General features: G+C 40.7%; 1 protein-coding gene across 1 annotated transcript in view; it reads left to right on the top strand.

Annotated features, from left to right (window-relative positions):
- The first annotated feature begins 6530 nt into the window (after positions 1-6530).
- Positions 6531-22983, top strand: part of TRIM44 (tripartite motif containing 44) — a 78677-nt gene continuing 62224 nt past the window's right edge. The window contains exon 1 of the mRNA XM_084894790.1: positions 6531-7647. Coding sequence (XP_084750916.1) covers positions 6943-7647 — 705 coding nt within the window. The 5' untranslated portion in view covers positions 6531-6942. The remainder of the gene's footprint in view (positions 7648-22983) is intronic.

Genomic DNA, 22983 nt, shown 5'->3' with positions numbered 1-22983 from the left:
GCTGGCTAGCATGAACTAAAATGAGGCTATGATCTGTGTAGTATGATTAACTGGGCTATCTGCACCTCCGTTCCAAAATAAATAAATAAATGGAGGGAACAAACGTCAGGGACATTTTCCTCCATAATCCCCCATTGACAAGGGCAGTGCCCTAAGCACTGAAGCATGAAGTTTCTCACTCGTTCCTGCCCATCGGTGATGGCTTTTCCGACTGGAGTAACGGGAGGCAAATTTAGGGATTGTTCTCACTTCCCCAAATTACTGATTTTACAAATGATTAAGTGTCCTCCCCATTCCCCAGGGCCCACTCTGATGAAAGCCAAGACCACCCCTAAGAAAGCCTGTACAAGGAGAGAAGTTTGAAAAACACCATTTTGCCAAAAAGAATTAGCATCACCCAGGGATTAGGGAGCTGGCTGTAAAACCAGAGAGGAAGTCAGAGATTAACTCAAATTGACTGGATGTTCTTTTAAATTGCTCTCTTGGCATTTCGTTTCCACGCTGTTAAAATGGAGGCATGCACAGGCAGAGACTCTGTAAAACATATCTGAAGAAAAAGGAAACAGGTATCAACGGACTTCTGGGGGTAAACGAAATGGTGGTTATGAAAATGAGGTATTTTTTATTATTTGTTGTGGTCATAAAACTATTAAACACCATTCTGCAAGTAACATACAAAATGAATGTACTGCCTGTCTAGTGTGGCTCAGTGGATGAGCATCAACCTATGAACCAGGAAGTCATGGTTCGATTCCAGCCAAGGGTACATGCCCAGGTTGCAGGCTCAATCCTGAGGGTGGGACATGCGGGAGGCAGCCAGTCGACGATTCTCTCTCATCATTGATGTTTCTATCTCTCTCTCCCTCCCTCTTCCTCTCTGAAATCAATAAAGATATGTTTTTTTAAAAAACGAATGTACTGAAATCAAAATATCTTTATCAGAGCTTATCTGGAGTTTACCTTTACATATACTTATATTTTCAGGGTTGAGGGTATTTAGAGCATCGAACCATTGATGTGTAAGAACTGGATGAAACAAAAATGTTCAGAAGGGTGTTGGGCCAAGGGATCCTTTGGGTATCCATTTCCAATAAGCTTCTGAAAAACAAAAAGAGTCGTGCTCAGCCATAAAGCTTCATTCTCTATATTTTGGCAGAGTTGCCATTGGCTCAGGGGATATCATATTTCACTGCACTGGCTTTAATAGGATAAGATGTTAGCTAATATGATAACAGCTTTAGGTGATTTTGGGAGCTTGGGGCAGGGGGAAGGAAATCAATCACTGAAGTGACAGTCTAATTACCTAAGAATGGGACCAGCACATGGGGTACAAATACCTCCCCTAAAGCAGTGGACTTAGAAATTTCACCATGTTCTGTTCTCAACTTTTAGAGGTTTTTCTGAAATTAAATGCACTACGTTATGAATCTTACTAAATCCAGTTTGTCTCTTTTGAACAGGTTAAGGAGACAGAAATTGATTTCACAGCTGGAAGGAAAAGACAGGTAAGGTTATTAGGAAGCAGTTAGGCAAGTTAGGGGTATCACCAGTAATACTGCAGGTGAATATGATTAAGGATGGAGTCAGACAGATGTGAGTTTTAATCCCAATTCAGCCACCTCTGGCTGGCTGACATCTAATACTTTTTCTTTCACCTCTGAAAGTGGGTTTCCTCATGTGGAGAGAGTTTAAATGTCTAATAACTCAAGAGCTATCACCCACATAATTAGGAGACACCAGGAATACTTCCTTTATTTCTCAAAGTACCAAATGCACTCACAAAACAGTCTCAAATGCAAACTGCCCTGTCCTTCACATCTACTGTCTGCTGACCATCTTGGAGATACCTAATGGCTATTGCTCACCACAATGAGAAGAGTATGCCAATGTCAAGTGTGGGGGTCTGCCTTCAAAAGGATTCCAAGTTTTGAAGATAATTTATTATTCATTCATAGACTACTAATACATATTTTACTCTAAAGAGCAAGGTGCTTCCATAACAAAACTCCATAATAGTAGAGTGGCTTTGGAACTGGGCAGTTGGAGAAACTGGAAGGCCTTGGAAAAGAGTTTTAGTGAAAGCCTGAAGAGTCTTGAAGAAACTGTTAGAAGAATGCGGGTGGCTTTTGAGGGACCGTAGATTAAGGCTGAAGAGGAAATTAGAAATGTTTTATTGGAAACTGGAGAATGGGTCCTTGTTTTGCAGTGTCAGAAAGTTTAGCAACACTGCCACCTATACACAGTAGAAAATGTGCCTAATTAATTGGATGTTCTAGCTAAGTACATTGCCAGGTAGAGTGTTGAAATTCCTGATTATTGCAAAATGTGAGAAGAAAGAAATAATCTAAAGAAGGACTTTTTTTTTTTTTTTTTTTTTTTTTTTTTTTTTTTTTTAGGTCCAGAACTTAGTAGATTTGAATATTCCCATCTTCTCTAGATGGCAAATAATGCTAAACTGAAGAAATGGCTTCCAGTCAAAAATAAACTCCAGGACACTACAAGGAAAATATCATCAAGTGATGAAGCTGAGACTGTGGCTGTAAAAACCCTTTGTTCATACCTCCAAACGATCTATAGTGGTGATTCAGAGAATTATTCAGATGAATTATAAGGCCTCAAAGAATTTTATTAGTGTTGTGCTTCAGCAGTTGCAGTAGAGGGATGCTCTGGAGTAGAAAAGGGCTTCTCTCGAAGGGATCTGTGGGTATGATTTTTGTCCAATGAAGTGGTGCCCCAATTAGATTCATAGGAGACTCACAACATTTTTAAAGGAAATTATATTGGCAGAAACATTGCAAGCACGGACTATAATGGAACGAGACAGTATAAAACTAAAAGGGGCCATGAAAGCACCTAACTTCTATTGGCAGACAGCAGACTGACAAGTTACACAGCTGCAAACATGGGCTACTTTTCTTAGAAAAGAAAGGATGCCTCAGAAAATGGAATCAAGATCTTAAAGGGGAAATCAAAAGCCATGGAGAATCATTCCTGGGCAGAGGTAGAATTGGGCCCTAAGTTGAGGAGCTTCTAACATGTGTTCAACTGAATTTCAGGATTATTGTGGACCAGTGAACTCCTCTGTGTCTTTTCTCCTTTTAAACAGGAGTATCTGTACCAGTTATCCTAAGCTTGTCCCATCATTGTGTGTTGGGAGTGAGGAGGAAAACAAATATTTAGATGGAGAAGAACTAGACTCAAGGAGCTGCATTTAAGACTATATCTAGAAGTCTCATCCACACCTGGACCTGATTTAGATACGATTCTGGACTTTAAGGTTATGGTTTGAGACTTTGGGGATCTTTGGAGGAAGTAGATGTATTTTACATTTGAGGGAGATGTGAATCTTTGGGGGCAAAAGGAAAAAATATGGTAGCCACCCTCAAAGATGGCCCCAAAGATGCCCTGGCCAGTGTGGCTCAGTTGGTTGGGCATTGTTCCATGCACCAAAAGATCACTAGTTTGATTCCTGTTCAGGATACATGCCTGGGTTACAGGACCCATCCTTGGTGGGGTAAAGGAGGTTGTTCAGGAAGAAACCAATTAATCTCTCTCTCTCTCTCTCTCTCTCTCTCTCTCTCTCTCTCTCTCTCTTTCTCCTCCCCCCCCCCCTAAAAATCTTAAAGAAAAAAGATGGCCCCAAAGATCCTCACCTTTTGGTAATCATACCCTTGTGTAGGACCCTTACCTAATGAATAGAGTTGATCTCTGTAACTAACAGACTATGTTGGAAGTGATGGCGTGTAAGTTCTGAGCTTAGGTAATAAAAGATATTGCATCTTCCACCTTGCGCTCTCTTGGATCAGTTCCTTTGGGAGAATTCATCTGCCATGTCTAAAGCAGCCCAATAGAAAGTGGTTAGTTTCCTGTCAAAAGCCATGTGAGTGAGCTACCTTAGAAGCAAATCCTACATGTCACGCCTTCAATAGACTATATCTTTACTGTAAAAGCAAATCCTACAGGCCATGCCTTCAATGACTATATCTCCAGCAAATGTCTTCACTGAAATCTTTTGAGAGACCCTGAGTTAGACCACCCAACTAAGCCACTCCTATATTCCTAACTCATAGAAAGTGTGACATAATAAATATTTATTGTCTTAAGCTGCTATGATTTGAGGTGATTTTCTATGCAATACAGATTAATATAACAAGGTTTCTATCTCTGAATGCTCCCAAAGATTCCAATTCCTGGGGAATCAGACTGTTCTGATTTCTGTGCAGAGGGTTACAGAAGGTCTGTCTCATTGAGTCTGCCATACCTCATTACCATAACTTTTTAAAAAACATTTAAAAAAAATTTATTTCAGAGAGGAAGGGAGAGGGAAAGAGAGATAGAAACATCAATGATGATGAGAGAGAATCATTGATTGGTTGCCTCCTGCATGTCCCCTACTGGGGATCAAGCCAGCAACATAGGCATATGCCCTTGACGAGAATCAAACCTGAGACCCAGCTAGGGCCATAACTTTTTAAGAGTTCCATCAAACTCTGCCTCTAAGACTCTCTTATCAGAAGGCTCAAGAAAGGATTGTGAAGTGTCAGATACTGAACTGAGGTGGTAAAATTTAGAACAAATAATAACAACAAAAAGACACCCCTCTGTTCCCACCAAGATCTTGGACACACACATAAAATATGTTCTTTTAAGACACTGAAAATTATTTTTCAGTGAAAAAATATTTTCTAAATGTGATAACATTATGCTTGTAAAAGGTATTTCCTTCTAAGCCTGGGGAGTTGAAATTAGTAGACTTAGAGAACAGTGCTTCTTGCTTGGTTAGAAAGCAAGAAGCTGAAACTGGGTTGGCTCAGTGGATAGAGCCTGCAGACTGAGGGGTCCCAGGTTTGATTTTGGTCAAGGGCATGTACCTTGGTTGTGGGCATATTTCCAGTGGGGGGTGTGCTGGAGGCAGCTGATCAATGTTTCTCTCTCATCTGTGTTTCTAATTCTCTATCCCTCTCCCTTCCTCTCTGTAAAAAAATAAATAAAAAATATTTTTTTAAAAAAAGAAACACTATTCTCTAAGTATACTAACGTTGATGTTTGAGTTGACATTTGATTTTTTTTTTCCAGAATGGTGAATCAATCCCTGTTTTGAATGTGCTACAGAAATAATTTCCAGAGAAGTGAACTGGAAATAAATAGAAATGAGTATTTAATTGGAAAAAAAACAAACAAAACCTTCTGACTTCCAACATTCTATAGAATTGTTCTGAGGTTCAAAAGCCAAATATTTCTAAAAAGTAAATCTCTGACAAAAGCTGCATAGAGAGTAAGCATACATTATATGTGGAGACATTAAAATTATCTTAAATGTGTTTTACCCCACCTTCTCCCCTTGCATTTTTGTGATGTCCATCTGGAAATTGGAGCTCGAAATTTGCAAGGGCGTCAATGGAAAACAGACATCACTCCATCCCCCTCCATTCTTCTCTACCACACCTTGGCCTCTCCTTGGACTAGATAAAAATGTCCTTTTCCCCTCCCAAATATGAAACAAAAGCTCTTCAATGACTGGAGAGGCATAGATATGGTGGAGAGATGGGGGGTTGATTACACTACAGGCAGCCAGCCAAAAATGCTCAATGTGTTAAAAATATGTTTAAAATCCTTTCAAAGGGTCACAATGTCCAATAAATATAATTTGTGCCAATAATAATAGTTTAAATGTAGTGAATACTTCTATAAGGCTGGTACCTTTACATTTCTTCCACGAAACAGTCCCATGACATAGGTATTATCATTATTTCTACTTCACAAAAATACGTTGTTAAAAGCAGAAAACAGAAAGATCAACGAAATCTCCATGGTCACAAAACCAACAGGTTGTAGTATCAGGATCCGGGGACCCTTGGGCGGTGGATCTTTCAAAACCAGCTCGTAAAGAGCCACAGAAAGAGCTAGCCCAATTCTTGGCACTTTAGTATGGGTTAATAAATAACAGTCCCCTTCCTCTCTTTGGAACCCAGTGCGCCCACTGGAACTCTCATTTGATAAATGCTATCTCTCCACCTACCCCCTCTGACATCTCAGCCAAATCCAAGGCAGGCTCTCAGAAAAATGCACAAAGGTTGCCTCCCTCTAGGTTCTGAGCCCCTAGGAGGCAGGAATGCAAACAGACTTTGCAAACAGACAAAGTATAGCATTGCTTTGGATGACAATGTCTGTTTGCTTAGGCTGACTGAGAATCCCCAGGCCTGGGAGAGCAAACAGGACCCTTCCCAGGGTCCCCTGGACATCCAGGCGGCCAGGTCCTGGGGCAGCAATGCTCTGCCCTGACACCTTCCCTTGCACGCAGCAGCGGGGACTGGGGAGGTCAGGGACACCTGGGAAGGAGCGATACTAAAATAGACAAGCACACCTGCCTGGTGGGCTTGGCAAATCCAAATCCGTTGACACCTCCAGAGAGAAACTCAGGGGGAGGCGGGGCCCAAGCTAAGGCTGTGAGGAAGGCCTCCTCCATCCTCCCCCTCCTTCCGGGGCTGCGGAGCCCCCGCGGGCACCGCAGGAAAGGGCCATTGCCACTTTAAATGACTCAGGAAGTGAAAGGAGGCCGCCTGACGGGGACACGGAAAGTGGAACCGGGGTGGCACGGCTCCGTGATCTGGGATCAGTGAGAGACCAAGCGGGCAGCGCGGGGGCGATCAGGGGCCGCTGCACCGGAAGTGCCTGTGCCCCGAGGAAGCGCAGGGGGCGCCGGGGGCGGGGCGGGGCGGGCGGGCAGGCCCTCTGCTCCTCGGGCGGCAGGGGCTGCCCGGAGCTGGCAGCAGCGGAGCCCCAGCCCCAGCCCCTCTCCCGGATCCCACGCGGCCCAGGCGGCCAGCGCCTCCCTGGCACTGGATCGGCCAGGTAGAGGAGGAGGAGGACGTGAGGAGCCGGAGCCGGAGCCAAGCGGCCATCTCCGGGGGGGCCCAGGCCTGGCCCTGTCACCGCTCCCGCATGGCCTCCGGAGTGGGCGCGGCCTTCGAGGAGCTGCCGCACGACGGCACGTGTGACCAGTGTGAGCCCGACGAGGCGCCGGGCGCCGAGGAAGTGTGCCGGGAGTGCGGCTTCTGCTACTGCCGCCGCCACGCCGAGGGCCACCGGCTCCAGTTCCCCGGCCACCACCTGGCCCGCTACGTGCACGGCGCCGCCCCGGCCTGGGCCCCCCGAGGCCCCGGGGAAGGCCATGGCGACGATGGCAAGGCCGCTGTGCAGGCCAAGGTGGAGGAGGAGGAGGGCGACCTAGAGAGCCAGGCCGGGGAGGAGAGCGAGTCCCAGGGGGACAGTGACTCCGAAGAAGAAGAAGAAGAAGAAGAGAGCGAGATCTCGGAGGAAGAAAGCGAGGAGAGCGAGGAGGAAGAGAGCGAAGACGACAGCGAGGAGGACATGGAGGATGAGCAAGAGAGCGAGGCGGAGGAGGAGGACAACCGTGACGACGGGGAATCGGAGGCGGATGGGGAAACCGAGGCAGAGAGTGAATTTGACCCAGACATCGAGATGGAGGCGGAGAGAGTGGCCCAGAGGAGGTGTCCGGACCACGGGCTGGATCTGAGCACGTACTGCCAGGAAGACAAGCAGCTCATCTGCGTCCTGTGTCCCGTCATCGGGACCCACCAGGGCCACCAGCTCTCCACCCTGGACGAGGCCTTCGAAGAGCTCAGGGTGAGTATTGGGCATTCGGAGCAGAGACCCAGAGGTCAGGGTACCTTGGCTTCAGCTCAGGTGGTGTCGTTGGGGCCACATTCCCTTCGATCGTGTCCCTTCAACGTTGCCCCTTCAGCTTGCTGGGAGTAGCTGGGAGCTTATTTTCCTTGTTGATGGAACTTCTTAGGGAATCAGATGAGAGTTCTGGAAAAATAAAGAAAAATAACATGTCCTCACAAAATCTAGTAGACAGTTTCTGGGAAATTGGAAGTTCTCTGGTCTCTGGATTCCCAGGTAAAAAGCATGTGTTGGGAGTGTTGACCCCACTTAAGCCTGTTCGCACAACATCACCGTTGTTGAGACTGGTGACTTGATTTAGGGCTCTTGAATTTTGCCAAATGAAATCCTAGCAAGTAGTGTCAGCACTGCCCAAGGTTGGGGTTTTGATAATCACTTCGCGTGTGCCCTGAGTTCCTTTTGGGCTCTTCGTGTTTGATACTTGTTTGGAAGAGAGGATGAAAGGGTGGAGGCAAAATTGGGATGGGAATGGGGGCCTTCGGTCCTCCATCTTTTGTAGGAAGGCCTTGCTGAGCCCCTAGAATAGTGTTTGGAAAGTAGTGGACATTAATAAATACTTGCTGAGTGGATGAATTTGCAAATGACTTTCCTTTTATTTATATTGTGATGTATACAATCAATGAAACTATGGGCGTTAACCAGGGAGGAATATTTGAATGGAGTGATTAGTTTATTGATTGATTGATTGATTGATTGAGCAAGAGAGAAGGGAGAGAAACATCAATTTGTTGTTCACCCATTCATTCATTGGTTGATGTATGTGCCTTGACTGCAATGGAACTCAAAACCATGGTGTATCCAGCCACACACTGACCAACACTGCTACCCTGCCAGGACTGGAGTGATCAGTTTATTAAGTGATCATTTCATTAGTGAATGCTGTCATCTTATGATGACTTTTGATTCCATAAGTCACACTGCTGGCACTGAGATAACAAATACTTTGATAATGAAAATCCTTGCATTAAAATTTTCCTTATTTATTATAAAACACACACTCAAAATATGTAAAAATACACTCAGATTAAGAAATAGAATATTAGCAGTGTTAAAGCCCTGTGCCCTTTTCCAGTTGTAACCACTTCCCTTCATTTAAGTAACCATTATCCTGACTTTTCCAGTATAATTTCCTTTTATACAAAGTATTTTTATACTTTTACCACATATGTATGCATTCCTAAACTTACTTGGACTTGGCACAGTTGGTATAATATTTTATTGTGTTTGTAAGATTCATCTAGCAGGTGACTGTGGTTTGTCCATTTTCATAGTTGTATAGAATTTCATTTTATGAATATGCCACAAGTTACCTATTCTGTCAATAATAAATATTTGAGCCCAGCTGGCATGGCTCAGTGGTTGAACATGAACCTATGAATCAGGAGGTCATGATTGGATTTCCAGTCAAGGCACATGCCCAGGTTGTGGGGCTGGATCCTTAGTGTGGAGTGTGCGCATCTCTTTGATGTTTCTCTCTCTCTCTCTCTCTCTCTATTTCCCCCTCTTCCTTCCTCTCTGAAATCATTAAAAATATATTTTAAAAATAATAACAATGAATATTTGATTTCCAGAACTTCTGGTAGTTATAAATATTGGTATAAACAATCTTGTTCATGTCTCCCAGTGCACATCTACATACATTTAAGTGAAATATAAACTTAAGACTGTGAATATTGGGTCATAGACTATGAATATCTATATATATAAAAGGCTAAGCAGTTGTTCCACTGGTAGCTATGATGCACACTGACCACCAGGGGGAAGATGCTCAACGCATAGGCATGGAAACATGGAATAGATAATGAATCTCAGGGGGAAGAGGGGAAGGGGAGGGAGGGAAGAGACTAACCAAAGATCTTATTTGCATATTAGAGGCCCAGTGCATGAATTTTTGCACCAGTGGGGTCCCTTGGCCTGGCCTGTGCCCTCTTGCAATACAGGATATCTTGGGGGATGTCAGGCTGCTGGTTTCGGCCCAATCCCTGCAGGCCAGGCTGAGGGACCCACTGGTGCACGAATCCATGCACCAGGCCTCTAGTCTTTAACATTACTAGATGCTGCCAAATAGTTTCCAAAGTGGTTGTACTAATTTGCATTGCCATGAAGAGTGCTTGAGAGATCTTGCTCTATATCCTCAAGAACAGTTGCTATTACAGAATTTTTAATTTTTGTCAATCATGTGGATATGTAATATCTTCTTGTGGTTTAAATTTGCTTTCCTCTGGCCACTGATGACTGAATATCTTGTATTCATTTGAAGTGCCCATTCAGGTCATTTCTATTCGTTTATCAATCTTTTTCTCATTAATTTATAGAAATTTTACATATTTATTTCTGACTTCTTTGTTGTTTATTATATATATATATGGGTTCCAAGTATCTTCTTATATACTCTGTTTTCTCTTTTTCTTTTTAAAAATTTGCTCCTTGAATCAAGTCCTTTATTTTAATGTAATGGAATTTTTATCAATAATTTCCTTTATTGTTAGTGCTTTTTGTGCTTTTTTCAACTTAGTATTGATTTTTGTGAAGTGGAGGTAGGGGCTCAATTTCATTCTCCTCTCCCACATATAGATAGCCAGCTGCTCTAGCAGCATTTATTGAAAAGCTTATCCTTTCTATTGTACACTGATCTGCAATGGTCACTTTGTAACATGCGTTAATGTGTGGTAGAGCAAGTTCTTCCACTTTGTTCTTCTTGGCGAGTGTCTTATCCAGTCTGGTCATTTACATTTCTTAGACTCACACTATAAAGTTATATAAATAAGCCTGCAGGATGTTTTCTGTATCATATTTAACTTATAAACCAATACATTAAGAATTAATATCATTACATGAAGTTATCTAATCTATTTATTTAGGTATTTTTATTGCCTTACAATAAAGTTTTACAATTTTTTTTGGGGGGGGGAAGATCTTCTACATCATTGAGAAAAATATTTCTGGTTACTTATAATTTTATAGAATTGTAAAAAAAAAGTTTTTAAGTTTTGTTTTCTAATTGTTTGTATATAGGAGTATGACTGTCACATATTTATCTTTATATTAAGGTATCTTCTTAAATTCCCTTACATATTATAGCAATTAATCTATAGGTTCATTCTACCTAGACGATAATGTTATTTGCAAAGAGGGACAGTTTTTGTTTCTTTTTAATCCTTATACTTGTTATTTTTTCTTGCCTTATTGGCGCAGATAAGACCTCAAGTATAATGTTTAATATAAGAGATAGTGGTTATTCTGACTTTGTTCCTAATTGAGGGATTATTTACAACATTTCACAAGTAATGTGATAGTTGTTTGTTTGTTTTTTGTTTACATATATGTTTCACCAGATTAAGAAAGTTACCTTCTTGCCGTAACCGGTTTGGCTCAGTGGTAGAGTGTCGATCTGCAGACTGAAAGGTCCCAGGTTCGATTCTGGTCAAGGGCATGTACATTGGTTGCAGGCACGTCCCCGATGGGGGGTGTGCAAGAGGCAGCTGGTCGATGTTTCTCTCTCATCGACATTTCTAGCTCTCTCTCTCTCTCCCTTTTTCTCTGTAAAAAATCAATAAAACATATTTTTAAAAAAAGAAAAAAGAAAGTTCCCTTCTAGTTCTAATTTATTAAAGAGTTTTCTTTAATACTGAATGGACTCTAAGTTTTATCAAATACTTTTTCTGTATCTATTAGGTATACATGTGATTTTATACTTTAATTACATTAACCAATTTACTAATAAATTTAAAAATCAGTAATGTGATAGTTATTTACATGTCTTAAAAACCTATCTTTCACATTTGCCCCTTTCACCTGGTTTCCCACTTTCATTAAAATGTTTGCTTTATCTTTCAAGTCCTTCTTTTAGCAAATACCAGTATATGCATATATTAGTATATGGTCTTATTTTTATCTCTTTGTGTCATTATCATTGTACAATTAAAGCAAACTTGTGTTTCTAGGGCAAAACCAACTTGGTCATGATGAAGTATCCTTAAATTTTTGAGTTTGGTTTATTAATAATTTGTGTAGGTTTTTAATTTATATTTGTGGGAGAATTTTACTCAGGTTTCTTTTACTGTCCTCATGAGATTTTACTATCCAGATTATGTTGGCTGCATAATATGAGTTAAGTTGTTTGCTTCTCACGTTTTCTTTTTTTTTTCTCTTTTAATGCTCTGGAAGTGTTTGTATAAGATTGGAATATTTCTTCCTAGAATGATTGAGAGTTGGCTACTTTGCAGTCTCTGGGTTTGAGACCTGTTACATAAAGAATGACCATGGAAGCCTTCTGGACTTAAAAAGACAGAGGGTTTGGGGAAGGGGAGAGAGGGAGGGAAGGACAGGAGAAAGAACTTTGTTTTGTTTTGTTTTGTATAGTATTTTTGGCTATGATTCCATTTAATGGTTAAAGTTCTGCCCAAGTTATCTGTTTCTTAGGTCAATTTTAATGTTATTTCCCTCAAAAGTTGTTTATTCTATCTAAATTTCCAGATGTATTAGTATAAATATGTGAATCATATCCTATTATCTTTTGTTTATACTGTAGCTATCTTTATTCCTTTAAGAATAAAGTCAGTGTGTTCATGTGATGTGTTCAGTAGGCAAAGACTTTTTAGATCTCTCTCTGTTATTATTTTTGATGGTGCTTTTGATATTGCTTTTTGTTCATTATGTTTGACAGCATAGCTTCTCATTGCCTTTAAAAAATTTTTTGTCAGAATTTCCCAAGTCTTGTCATGAAACTGTATTTGAAGGAGGATTTCAATTTGTTTCTGCTAAGACTTGAGAGTATAACTTCTTTAGAGCTCCCTTAAACTAAATTGCTTGAGACCAAATTTTCAGGAAGTGTCTTCCAAAGTTTACAGCCTCCTGAAGAATTTTCTTTCAACCCAACCCAAGCCACACCCCCTCCCCGCCCCCAACCCATTTTGTTCAGCTCCAAGGCAACGCTCCCATAGTCCCCTTTGGAGGGTCAGGTAGTGAGAAGTTTACTTTGGTTTGCCTTTACCTTTTGGCAGGGGTGGGAAGATTCCAAATCTATATGGAAAGGGTCTTATTTAAATGTCTCAAATGTCATTGGCTTTGCTTTCTGTTACCTTCTGCTCACCTGCCTAACTTTCAACTCCTAATCAAATAAATGCTCAGCACAGTTTCTTTCAATCTGTAATGTCCCGAGTTCAAAAGCTGCTTCCTGTACTCTCCTTATCTTTCCATTGAAACAGTATTACTAGCAAAATTATACACTTCATTAGAATTTTACTAATTTTTGCTCTGATGACTTCTGTATCAGAATCTTGTGGCCATGAAGAATGGACAGCACAAAACCTTTAGTCTTGATATGTGGAATAGAGTTGAGAATGGAATGAGAGAAACATAGAACTCTGGCCCTGGCGTATGTTTTTGTCTTTGGCATATGTGTATCAGTATGACTGGGATCAAGTCAGCATGGTATTGGGGGGGAAAAAAATCAACATTGATGCCCTTTTCAGATATCAAAAATGAATCGAGAATTAAATGAAACCAACCAACCAAACATAATTCTCCAAATATACTAAAGGCTCAATCCATAATTTATGGCAAATAACCATATGGACAATGACTCTGATGTACATTATTATGTGCTAGATTATTCTTGTTGAATATTTAATTATAAAACTCATTTTAGATGTGTCTAGCTAGTTTTTTGGCAGGTAGCAGAGTAATCTGCTTTTAATTTAAATACTAGATTATTAGAGAAAAACATTCATTGTACGTAATATGTTGAAACTATAGCATATAGTTAACATAGTGTCAAAGACTGATATTTTTAAGTTAATTTTATTTATTAGAATAATTTTTACTACTATGGTGAGATGTGTGACCTATTGAGAATAATATTAAGCGGTTCCTGACATCAGAAACCTTATACATAGTCCTATAGGAAGGATACAAACAGTATGTTATGTGGACTCAGAGAAATTCATTTCTGCTGGAGGCATGGAATCAGGAAAGATTTCTTGGAGGTGATGGTGTTGGAGGTGCTTCTTCAAAGATATGATTTTACTAGTAGATACAGACTATTAGGTAACCTTCTTCTGTGTTCCCATAACAACAGCTGGTATGCATTTATTGTAGCACTAAATGCAGTATACTATGTTTCCTGTGTGGGTGATAAACTCTGCTAGGGTTAGGGCTATATGTTATCCATCTTTGTGCTCCCAGCACCTGTTCCCAGGACCTGTTGGGTAGTAAATATATATGAAGTATTTGGTACATTTATGCTATGAAATATAAACTATCTATTTCCAGAGCATCAAAGAGACAGTATTACATTATGATTTAGTATGTAAATGTTTACATTAAGTTTAACTGCATCTAAAATAATGAAATAATTTGGAAAAATCCAAAATAACAGCAACTCAAACAAGATAGATGCTTATTTCTCTCTTGTGTAAAAGAAGCCTGGATGGAGACAGTCTAAAGCTGGTATGTAGGAACGATGAGGTTATGAAGAATTTAGGCTCTTTCCAGGTCTGCCATCCTTATGATGTAACTAGAGGACCCATGAAAAATTGTGCATCATGGGGTCTCCTCAACCCAGCCTACACCTTCTCCAATCCAGGACCCCTCAGGGGCTGTCCAACTGGTTAAGGCTAGATCCTTGGCATCGCACCTAAACTGGCGTCTTACATTCCTCTCACAATCCTGGACTGCTGGCTCCTAATCGCTCACCTGCCTGCTTGTCTGGTTGCTCCTAACTGCCCCCTCTGCTGACCTGATTGCCCTCACTACCTCTACATGCCAGCCTGATCACCCCTAACTGCTTCCCCTGCTAGCGTGGTTACCCCTAACTGCCCCTGCTGCTGGTGAGGTTGCCCCCAGCTGCATCCTCCCTGCCGGCCTGGTCACTCCTAACTGCCCCCCCCAATTGGCCTGGTTACCCCTTACTGCCCCCCATTCCTGCCTGGTCACCCCCAACTGCCCTACCCCCACCAGCCTGGTCGCCCCTCACGGCCCCCCCACCAGCCTGGTTGCACCATGCAGCCTACTGTTCAGTTATTTGGTTGTTCCTCACTAACCCTCCTGCTGGTCTGGTCTTAGGCAGCCATCTTGTGAGGGTGTGATGATCAATTTGCATATTACCTCTTTATTACATAAGATGGTTGCTGGGGGACCAGCCAGCACATTAAAGTTCAGAATAGCAGGCATAGGAAAATGAAGATTGCCTTATCTAGTTGCAAGGAGAGCTGGGAAACAATCTTTTCTCCAGGCCTAGCTAAAAGCTGTGTTCTGTTACTAAGGAATGGGAGAATGAATATGAATGATCCACAAGTCTTGTTTCAGTTAGCTACTTTGCAGTCTATGGGTTTGAGTCCTATTCTGAGACCTATTAGCCATGTCGTGTTGGATAATTCACTCTCAGAATCATAGTTTCTTCATATGTAACATGAGTACCAAAATTGTTTCTCTTTATTGGGTTATATAGTCAGGAACAAACATGATCATACATGTGAAGAGCACAATGTTTGTGATATAATAAGCCCTCAGCAGTTGGTGGCTCTTATTCTTATTACTGTTAGAGAGCCATCTGAGGTTCTATTCTGAGTTCAATGCCAGACCAGTTAGTCTGGCAGCAGTAGAAGTTTTGGATACTGAGTTTCTTTGGGTGAAAGCTATTCAGCCCCCTCTCCTTCTGCTCCTTCTGCCTTCTCTACTCTGGTGGGCAGATAGGCTGGTGAAAAACTTGTCTTCAGAGAAGAGGCTGCTGTATATTTCAGTGTCCTGCTGGTGCCTCATGCACTAGCTAACCAAAACACAGCTGGTAAGCCTAATTTTAGGTTCACAAGTCTTGCTGGCTGTCCTCTTTAAATTCTGTTTTACATTCTGAACTGCTGGAAATTTTTATAGAAGCAGAGGGGAGGCAGGGGCAATATTCCCTTTACTTTCTGGTTAGAAAATAGCCTCCATTTTCTTTCCGTAGGCAATCATGGGGAGAAATGTTATAGGCATCCCTACTGTTCTCCACTCTGTACTTTGGGTCTGTGTGAACCCTGGCGGGATGTAACTTGTGTTGAGTAGTAAACTCTGATTTAATGTGTGTGAAGAGTGAAAATGCTAACCTTCAACTGAGGTTATAAAACTAAGAGTCAGAAAACTCTTGTCTGCTGTTGAATTTTGAGATCCCAGAAATGAGAATCAATCTCTCTCTCTCTCTCTCTCTCTCTCTCTCTCTCTCTCTCTCTCTCTCCATATATATATATATATATATCCCTAAGTAACTTTACAACAGGTTGACTGAAGGATTGGTTAACTAGTCACTATGATGCGCACTGAACACCAGGGGGTAGACCTTCAATGCAGGAGCTTTCCCTGGTGGTCAGTGTGCTCCCACAGCCAACTTCCCATGGTCAGCCAACCCCCTGCAGTTCCTTTCCCTGGCCAACCGGCCACGATCTGTCCTGATTGGGACTGGGCGAGATGATCGGCCCCAATTGCCAGTCAGGCTGAGGGACCCCACCTGTGCACGAATTCGTGCACCAGGCCTCTAGTAGTAATGATAACAGATATTGAGTGGTTTTAGGTCGGGTGCTTTTCATTTATTTTTTTCATTTGATCTCAATAAAGTTCCCATAGTCAACATTGTTGTTATGATTCTCATTTACAGATGAGGAAATGGATATTTAAAGAGGTTGAGATTTGCAGATGGTCACTTAGCTAATAAGTGGAAGGACTAGGATATGAATCTAGGTCTGATCCCCAAACACATGCTCTTTCCACCATCCCATTTTCCCTCTATTCTTACTTAGTTATTTCGACTTACATTTAACCTCTCTAAATTGTACACACACACACACACACACACACACACACACACTCCTGGTGTATGAAGGCATTTAATGTATACACACTTTTTGAATATTCTAAAACTAGTCTGTTCCTTCTATCTGAAATTTTCTTTCTGGAAATTTTATAGAATATTTTGATTGTAATAGATTGTTTTGTTTATTTTTTTCCATTCAACACTTCTCTAGAGCAGTAGTTGGTATTTAGTAGACAGTCACTCAACATATTGTTATTCAATTAATAATAACAATTACAATAACAACGATAAAATTTATTGAGAATGTATTATGTGCCAGGTCCTGTACTGTAAACTTTCTACATATTAGCTCATTAAATTTTACCACAATTCTTTGAAGTAGGGTATTAAGATATTCTTATATATTATTTGAATTTAGTGCAATAATTGTTTTTACTTTGATTTATTTATTCAATTACGTGAAGTATTTTGGGCAGTATGGAATTTAACAATGAACAATCCTAAGTCCCTGGTCTCATGGAGTTTATATTACATGAGTAAATAGGTGTAAGCAAGTTAAGTAATAAATAATATTTCAAATAAGGATAAGTATTATGAATAACAAACTAGATTAAGGAAAGAGAGTGGCTGGGATGGGGAAATTAGAAGGAGGCTGTTTAAGATCTGATAAGGACTTTTTTGAGGAAGTGACCTGGTTATAGTTAGAGCCAGTGATGGGAAGATCTGAGTGCATAATAGTACCAGTGGAGGAAACAATGAGTATAGAAGATGTGAGATGAAATAAGCTTATTATTTGATTCCTTAGGGGGACTTCTGATATATTGTCTCACAATCCTTTTCGACTATTTCTCTGAAACAAAACCTATTTGTAAAAATGACAGAAAGTTGGGTTAATTTTTTTTAAGTATGGTACCAACATAAGGCCATTGGGATAGAAAAACACAAAACAGGCAGCCAATATTCTTTCTGAACTCAACATCCTCTGAATCTTTGTAATATTGATTCAATACTTAGGAGTCATTTAAGGATATTTAAGTGACTTACAGTTACATTTCTACTGACACAAGACTTTTCTTTTGGTGCCCAGATGGTTATTGGCACTCGACTGACTCCCATAATAGTACAGAGACTGGCTGTCAAGAAATAATGCTTGTTCTTATGCCGTGTTTACCTACCATATTGCACCTTTGTTTCTGCCCCTCACCCATTTTCAAAGGATGTTTACATTAGAATGAGCTATTTTATTTCTTTATTTTGGGGTGAATAAATAGATATGTGTTTGTGTGAGATATTCTAATCCTCTGTGAAGCAAGACATCTCAACTTTCTTGATGTTCAAACAAGGACCTATAAAGGTAAAACAAACAAAAAACCTTCAGAGAGAGTTGCTCCCAGGGATAGCGACTTCAGATGTCTGCAGGGAGGAGCAGGTAATGTAAATGAGAGAAGCAAGCCAGGGTAACCATGACAAATTGGAGAGCGCTTGCCTGGGCTAAAGTGATAGTTGCTGTTCAGCTTCAGCTAATTGCTGCTATGTGGGAATGGGAGCCCAGTACAATCATACCTCAGATTTTCAAAAGAAGCTAGAACATTTTATTGTTATGTAATATCTCCTGATTTTTAAATTAGCAACTAATTTAAAAATTCCCATTATACTGTGTGGGACAACACTCTGAAGGCCTAAACAGTCCTGTAGGCTGCAGGCTGTGTATACCTAGGTTCTGATTTGTCCCCTTTCCCTCATTTACAGTTGGAGAAACAAACCCAGAGATATAAAGTGACTCATCCAAGCTCACATAGCAGTTAGTGGAGGAACCAGGAATAGAACTTGGATCTCCTTTCTCTTTGTGCAATATTCCTTTCTTTTCTTTTTAAAAAAATATATTTTATTGATTTTTTACAGAGAGGAGGAGAGAGGGATAGAGAGCTAGAAACGTCAATGAGAGAGAAACATCGACCAGCTGCCTCTTGCACACCCCCTACCGGGGATGTGCCCGCAACCAATGTACATGCCCTTGACTGGAATCGAACCTGGGACCTTTCAGTCCGCAGACCGACGCTGTACCACTGAGCCAAACCTGTTTTGGCATGTGCAATATTCCTTTCACTATGGGAAGGTTAAACTTTTGGGGGACTCTAAGGAAAGCTAAATCCCTTTTCCTAGAAAAGTGCATGTACATTTCACATTTTGCATATAGTTTTGGGGATTTCAAACTGCCTGAAATCCATACATGAACACCAGGTAAAGAACTCTCTCTATTTCTAGTACCTGCTGGTTCGTATGTATTTCAGTGCAAATGGAATAGAGTCACAATATTTATACTTGGGCAAAGCACTCGAAGAAGCTGTAGGTTTGTCCTTCCTTTTCTCCTCCTTCTTCCTACTACTATTTCTGATACTGTTCCCTCAAATCATTGCTCTTCTAATTTTTTTACATACATATATACTTCACCCATAGAAAATAAGAGTTTTATGTTTTTATAAAAAATGAACATAGCATTTTGCAAGTTTAATTCAACATTATGCCTTGTCTCATATTCAGATACATAGAGATTACTTAATTTTGATTTGCTATATCATATTTTATAGTTGGTTAATTCTGTAATTTATGTAGCCACCCCCTATTTTTTTTCTATTATCCTCACCCAATGATATTTTTTCATTGATTTTTAGAGAGAGGGAAAGACAGAAATATCAATGTAAGAAAAACACATGGATCAGTTGCTTCCTGCAGGAGACCCAGCCAGGGCCTGGGCCAGGGAGAAGCCTGCAACTTCCGGTCTAGGAAGGTGCATGCCCTTGACAGGACTCGAACCCAGGACCCTTCTATCTGCAGGTCTGCACTCTATTCACTGAGCCAGTCTGCTAGGGCAAATCACCTGCTATTGATGGATACTTAGAATGTTTTCAATTTTTCAGTATTATAAACAGTGCTGCAATAAATATTTTTGTGCATGCCTTCTAGACACATGTGACAGTATTTCTCAAACGGTAAAAGAGAGAAATGGATTTCCTAGGCATGTGACTTCAAAGTAGCTTGATCATTTTATATCAGCAACATATGAAAGTTCCTAGTTTCCCCAGAGTCCGGCATCATTTGATATTATCAAATCAAAACTATTTTCAATATAATGGATGAGACATATGCTGATTAAGTAATTTGAGCTTTTTAAAACATCTTTTCATATGTTTATTAGCCATTTGACATTTCTATAATGTTCATACCCTAGGTTGGGATTTTTTTGGGGCCCATTTGTCTTTTTCTTATTTATAGGAAAACCGTAGGTATTTTCTTGTGTGTTCTTGATGCCAAGCTCTTCTGTTGTATTTTTACTCTTTCTCATTTGGATCTTTCTAATCCTAGTTTTGTTGTTTACTAGCTCTATAATTTTGCGAACATTATTTGACTTCCACAGAACCATTTCCCTCCATTATGAAGTGAGAATATACTAAGAAGTATTGTTACTATGAAATGCCAGTGAAGGAGTGTCTGCAATTTGGGTGTTCCTGCAGGCATTTCTTTTTCTTTTTTTTATTTCTACCAGCCATTTTCTCAAATATAAAGTGAAAATATAATACTTTTTAGGTTTATTGTGAAATATCAATAGAAAATCATATGAAAGTGCATTGGAGAGTAAAGAATATGTCTTTACACATAATATATTTTTGTTTTTTCTTGGTGTTATGACTCATCCCTAGGAGCTGGCTTTTGTGAAGCATCCCACATCTCTACCGATGGATCAGACTTGAGGAGTAGGCAGGGTGTCACAACATAGCACTTGTCTCTTTTTATTCTACCCTCTTGTAGGGGAGGAAAGAGGTGCATAAACAAGATGTGCTCACATTGAATGCCATGTTCTTGGAATGCGTTGTGTGGGATGGAGGTGAAGAAGACCAGTATCAGGAGGATTTGATTTCTTTGCCTTTCACAATACCTGCCCCAAGAATTGACAGAGTAGAATCTGCCCATTTGTGGAACCAAATGTCCACAAGGTTAGAATTAGCTTGCCTTTTGTTACTATTCTGGTCATCTTCTCAGTTTGAGCACAGGTTTCAGAGGCAGCTGTTCTATTTCCCCAGGGTAGGGAAGTATAAGAAAAATCTCCTGTTCCCATTCCCTTCTGTCTTATTGCAAACAAATAATTGACTAAAACCTGATAACATCCTGGGGCACTCATACTCAAAAGCACCTTAGACCTAGACAACCCTTTGCCCTTCCCTATGCCCCATGCTTTAGAGGGCGCTTCTTTGGCCATATTCATCTCCTTCTAGACCCCTCTCCGAATTCCAAGGATCTAAGAATTACCTGATGAATTGCATTGAACCTACTTCCAGGACCTGCACAACCTCTTTCTAAATTCATTCTCTCAAAGATGGATCAAGCCATTAGACCCACCCCTGATATGTGCTAGCCAAGGTCAGGGTGGTCAAGGACAACTACTTGAGAGGGATGTTCCCAGAACGTAAGTGTACTAGTTTGAATGTGTCTAAGGCTTCTTAAGGAAAGGACTTCGGGAAAGGACTGGGGTGTGGAAAGAGAAAGATGGTGGACTGGGGGGGGCAGGGTCCTCCATTTGTACTCTAGCCAGGCCCTGCAGTTGTCAGGAAGAGGTCTGCCCAGGGGAGCCTCTCCCTTCTGACCAACTGCTTATTTTATGGGCTAAAAAAATGCCACAGGGGAAGGTTTTTCACCACCCAGGTAGAGACTGAGTATAGCTGGCTCAGTATAGACCCCAATTGAGCTTGGAGAGGAATCTTCAAAGAGAGTGGGGTGGGGAGGTGGAATGGTGGATATCCTGAAGGAAGAGTCTCTGTACCTCCTCTCTCTGTCCCCTGGGCAGGCAGTGCTGCTGATGCTTTGTTAAAAGGAGAAAGGATTCTGCTGACACACTGTATTTTTATGAAAGAAGGCTAAGGGTTCCCTTATCTCTCCGCACAAGGCACATCTGCCTGCAAACAGGCTGTCTGCTTCTTAGGGATTCCTTCATCGTTCTGTTTCCTTTCTGAATCTTTTAAGGCACAGTTTCACACATTCCTGTCTGTGCTCTAGAGCCAGGGGGAAAGTCATAATATATCAGGGCTCTTGCTGAGGAGCTTAAAATGGGCTCTGGCAGCTGGGATGTGAGAGAAGAGAGCTTTCCAGGGACAAGTGACCTGCTTGTTCAGCCAATGAGAAACAGGTTAGAGGAATGGTATCACCAGACAGGCTTTATTGTCTGATCATCTCATAAAAGCAAGGTTGTGTCTGGCCACTTCACCCGTTTTTAGATTCTTTGTGTCTCCCCCACTCTCTGGTATGTGACTTCCAGATTCCTTTCCCAGTTGTCTACTGTGATGCCACAGAAGTTAAAGATTTAAATTGGAGAAGAAATTTGGAGAGTTGTAAATCATCATTTTAAATATCATATTATTAAATTTTAGGACCACAGCTGAAATGGGAATGTCCACTAAGCTGTGTTTGGAGCGCACATCTAAAGCGGTATCTGCCTTAGTCACCTTACATCAGATTGTTTCTATATAGGTTTGGGAGAGAAAGGAAATGGGGAAAAAAGATTTAGCCTGTAGTCTATTTTAATCTGTATGATGGGTACCTACAAAGTACATATTTCCTGTTTTGGAGGAATTGGAGTTGGTTCTGCATATTTGACAAATATCACCGATTCAGAGGACAATTTTAAGGAACAGATATTTATATTATTTATATTGTACTTCTTTATTGTTCCCCCTGCTCCATAAAAATGGTAACCATTTTACTTCTTCACGTTTCATTTTCGTCACTACCCGTGTTTCCTCGAAAATAAGACATCCTCTGAAAATAAGACCTAGCGCATGGAAAGATAAGATATCCCCTGAAAATAAGACCTAGCGCAACTTTGGGAGAAAAAATTAATATAAGACACTGTCTTATTTTCGAGGAAACAGGGTAGTAAAATGAGGGTGATGATTCTACCCTATCCCTTAGAGGAGTTGAGATTAGAAAATAAAACTAATTCATGTGGTTTTAGATTGTGCTGCATACATGTATTATTATTGGGACATGAATGTCTTAAGTTTGTATGTTCATTTTTTTATTCAGCAGACATTTCTAAATACCTTCTTGATGCCGGGCACAGATACAGAGATAAAAAATGTGGTGCTTACCCTTCAGGAATTTAAAAATTGTGAGGGAGACAGACAATAATTTAAAAAGTCTCATACATCTATTGCATTTACCATGTATCAGGCTCTGTTCTAAGCACCTTGATAAATATTAGCTAATTTAATCTTACTAGAACCTTTATGAAATAGATATTGTGTTTAACTTAATGTTACAGATAAGAGAGAGGCTAAGTGACTTGCCTAAGGTCATGCACTAGTGCTGGAATTGGGACTTGAATTTTTGGCTCTAGATTCTACTAGTATGCTCTAAATCTGTGCTAATTCAGCAGTCACTAGCCAAATATGGCTTTGGAGCACTCAGAATATGGCTAGTCCAAGTTGAATTGGGCTGTA

Source organism: Pipistrellus hanaki, assembly GCF_964339955.1.
Source record: "Pipistrellus hanaki genome assembly, chromosome: 9".
In the NCBI taxonomy this organism is placed as follows: Eukaryota; Metazoa; Chordata; class Mammalia; order Chiroptera; family Vespertilionidae; genus Pipistrellus; species Pipistrellus hanaki.
This window is presented reverse-complemented; position numbering and strand designations above follow the sequence as displayed.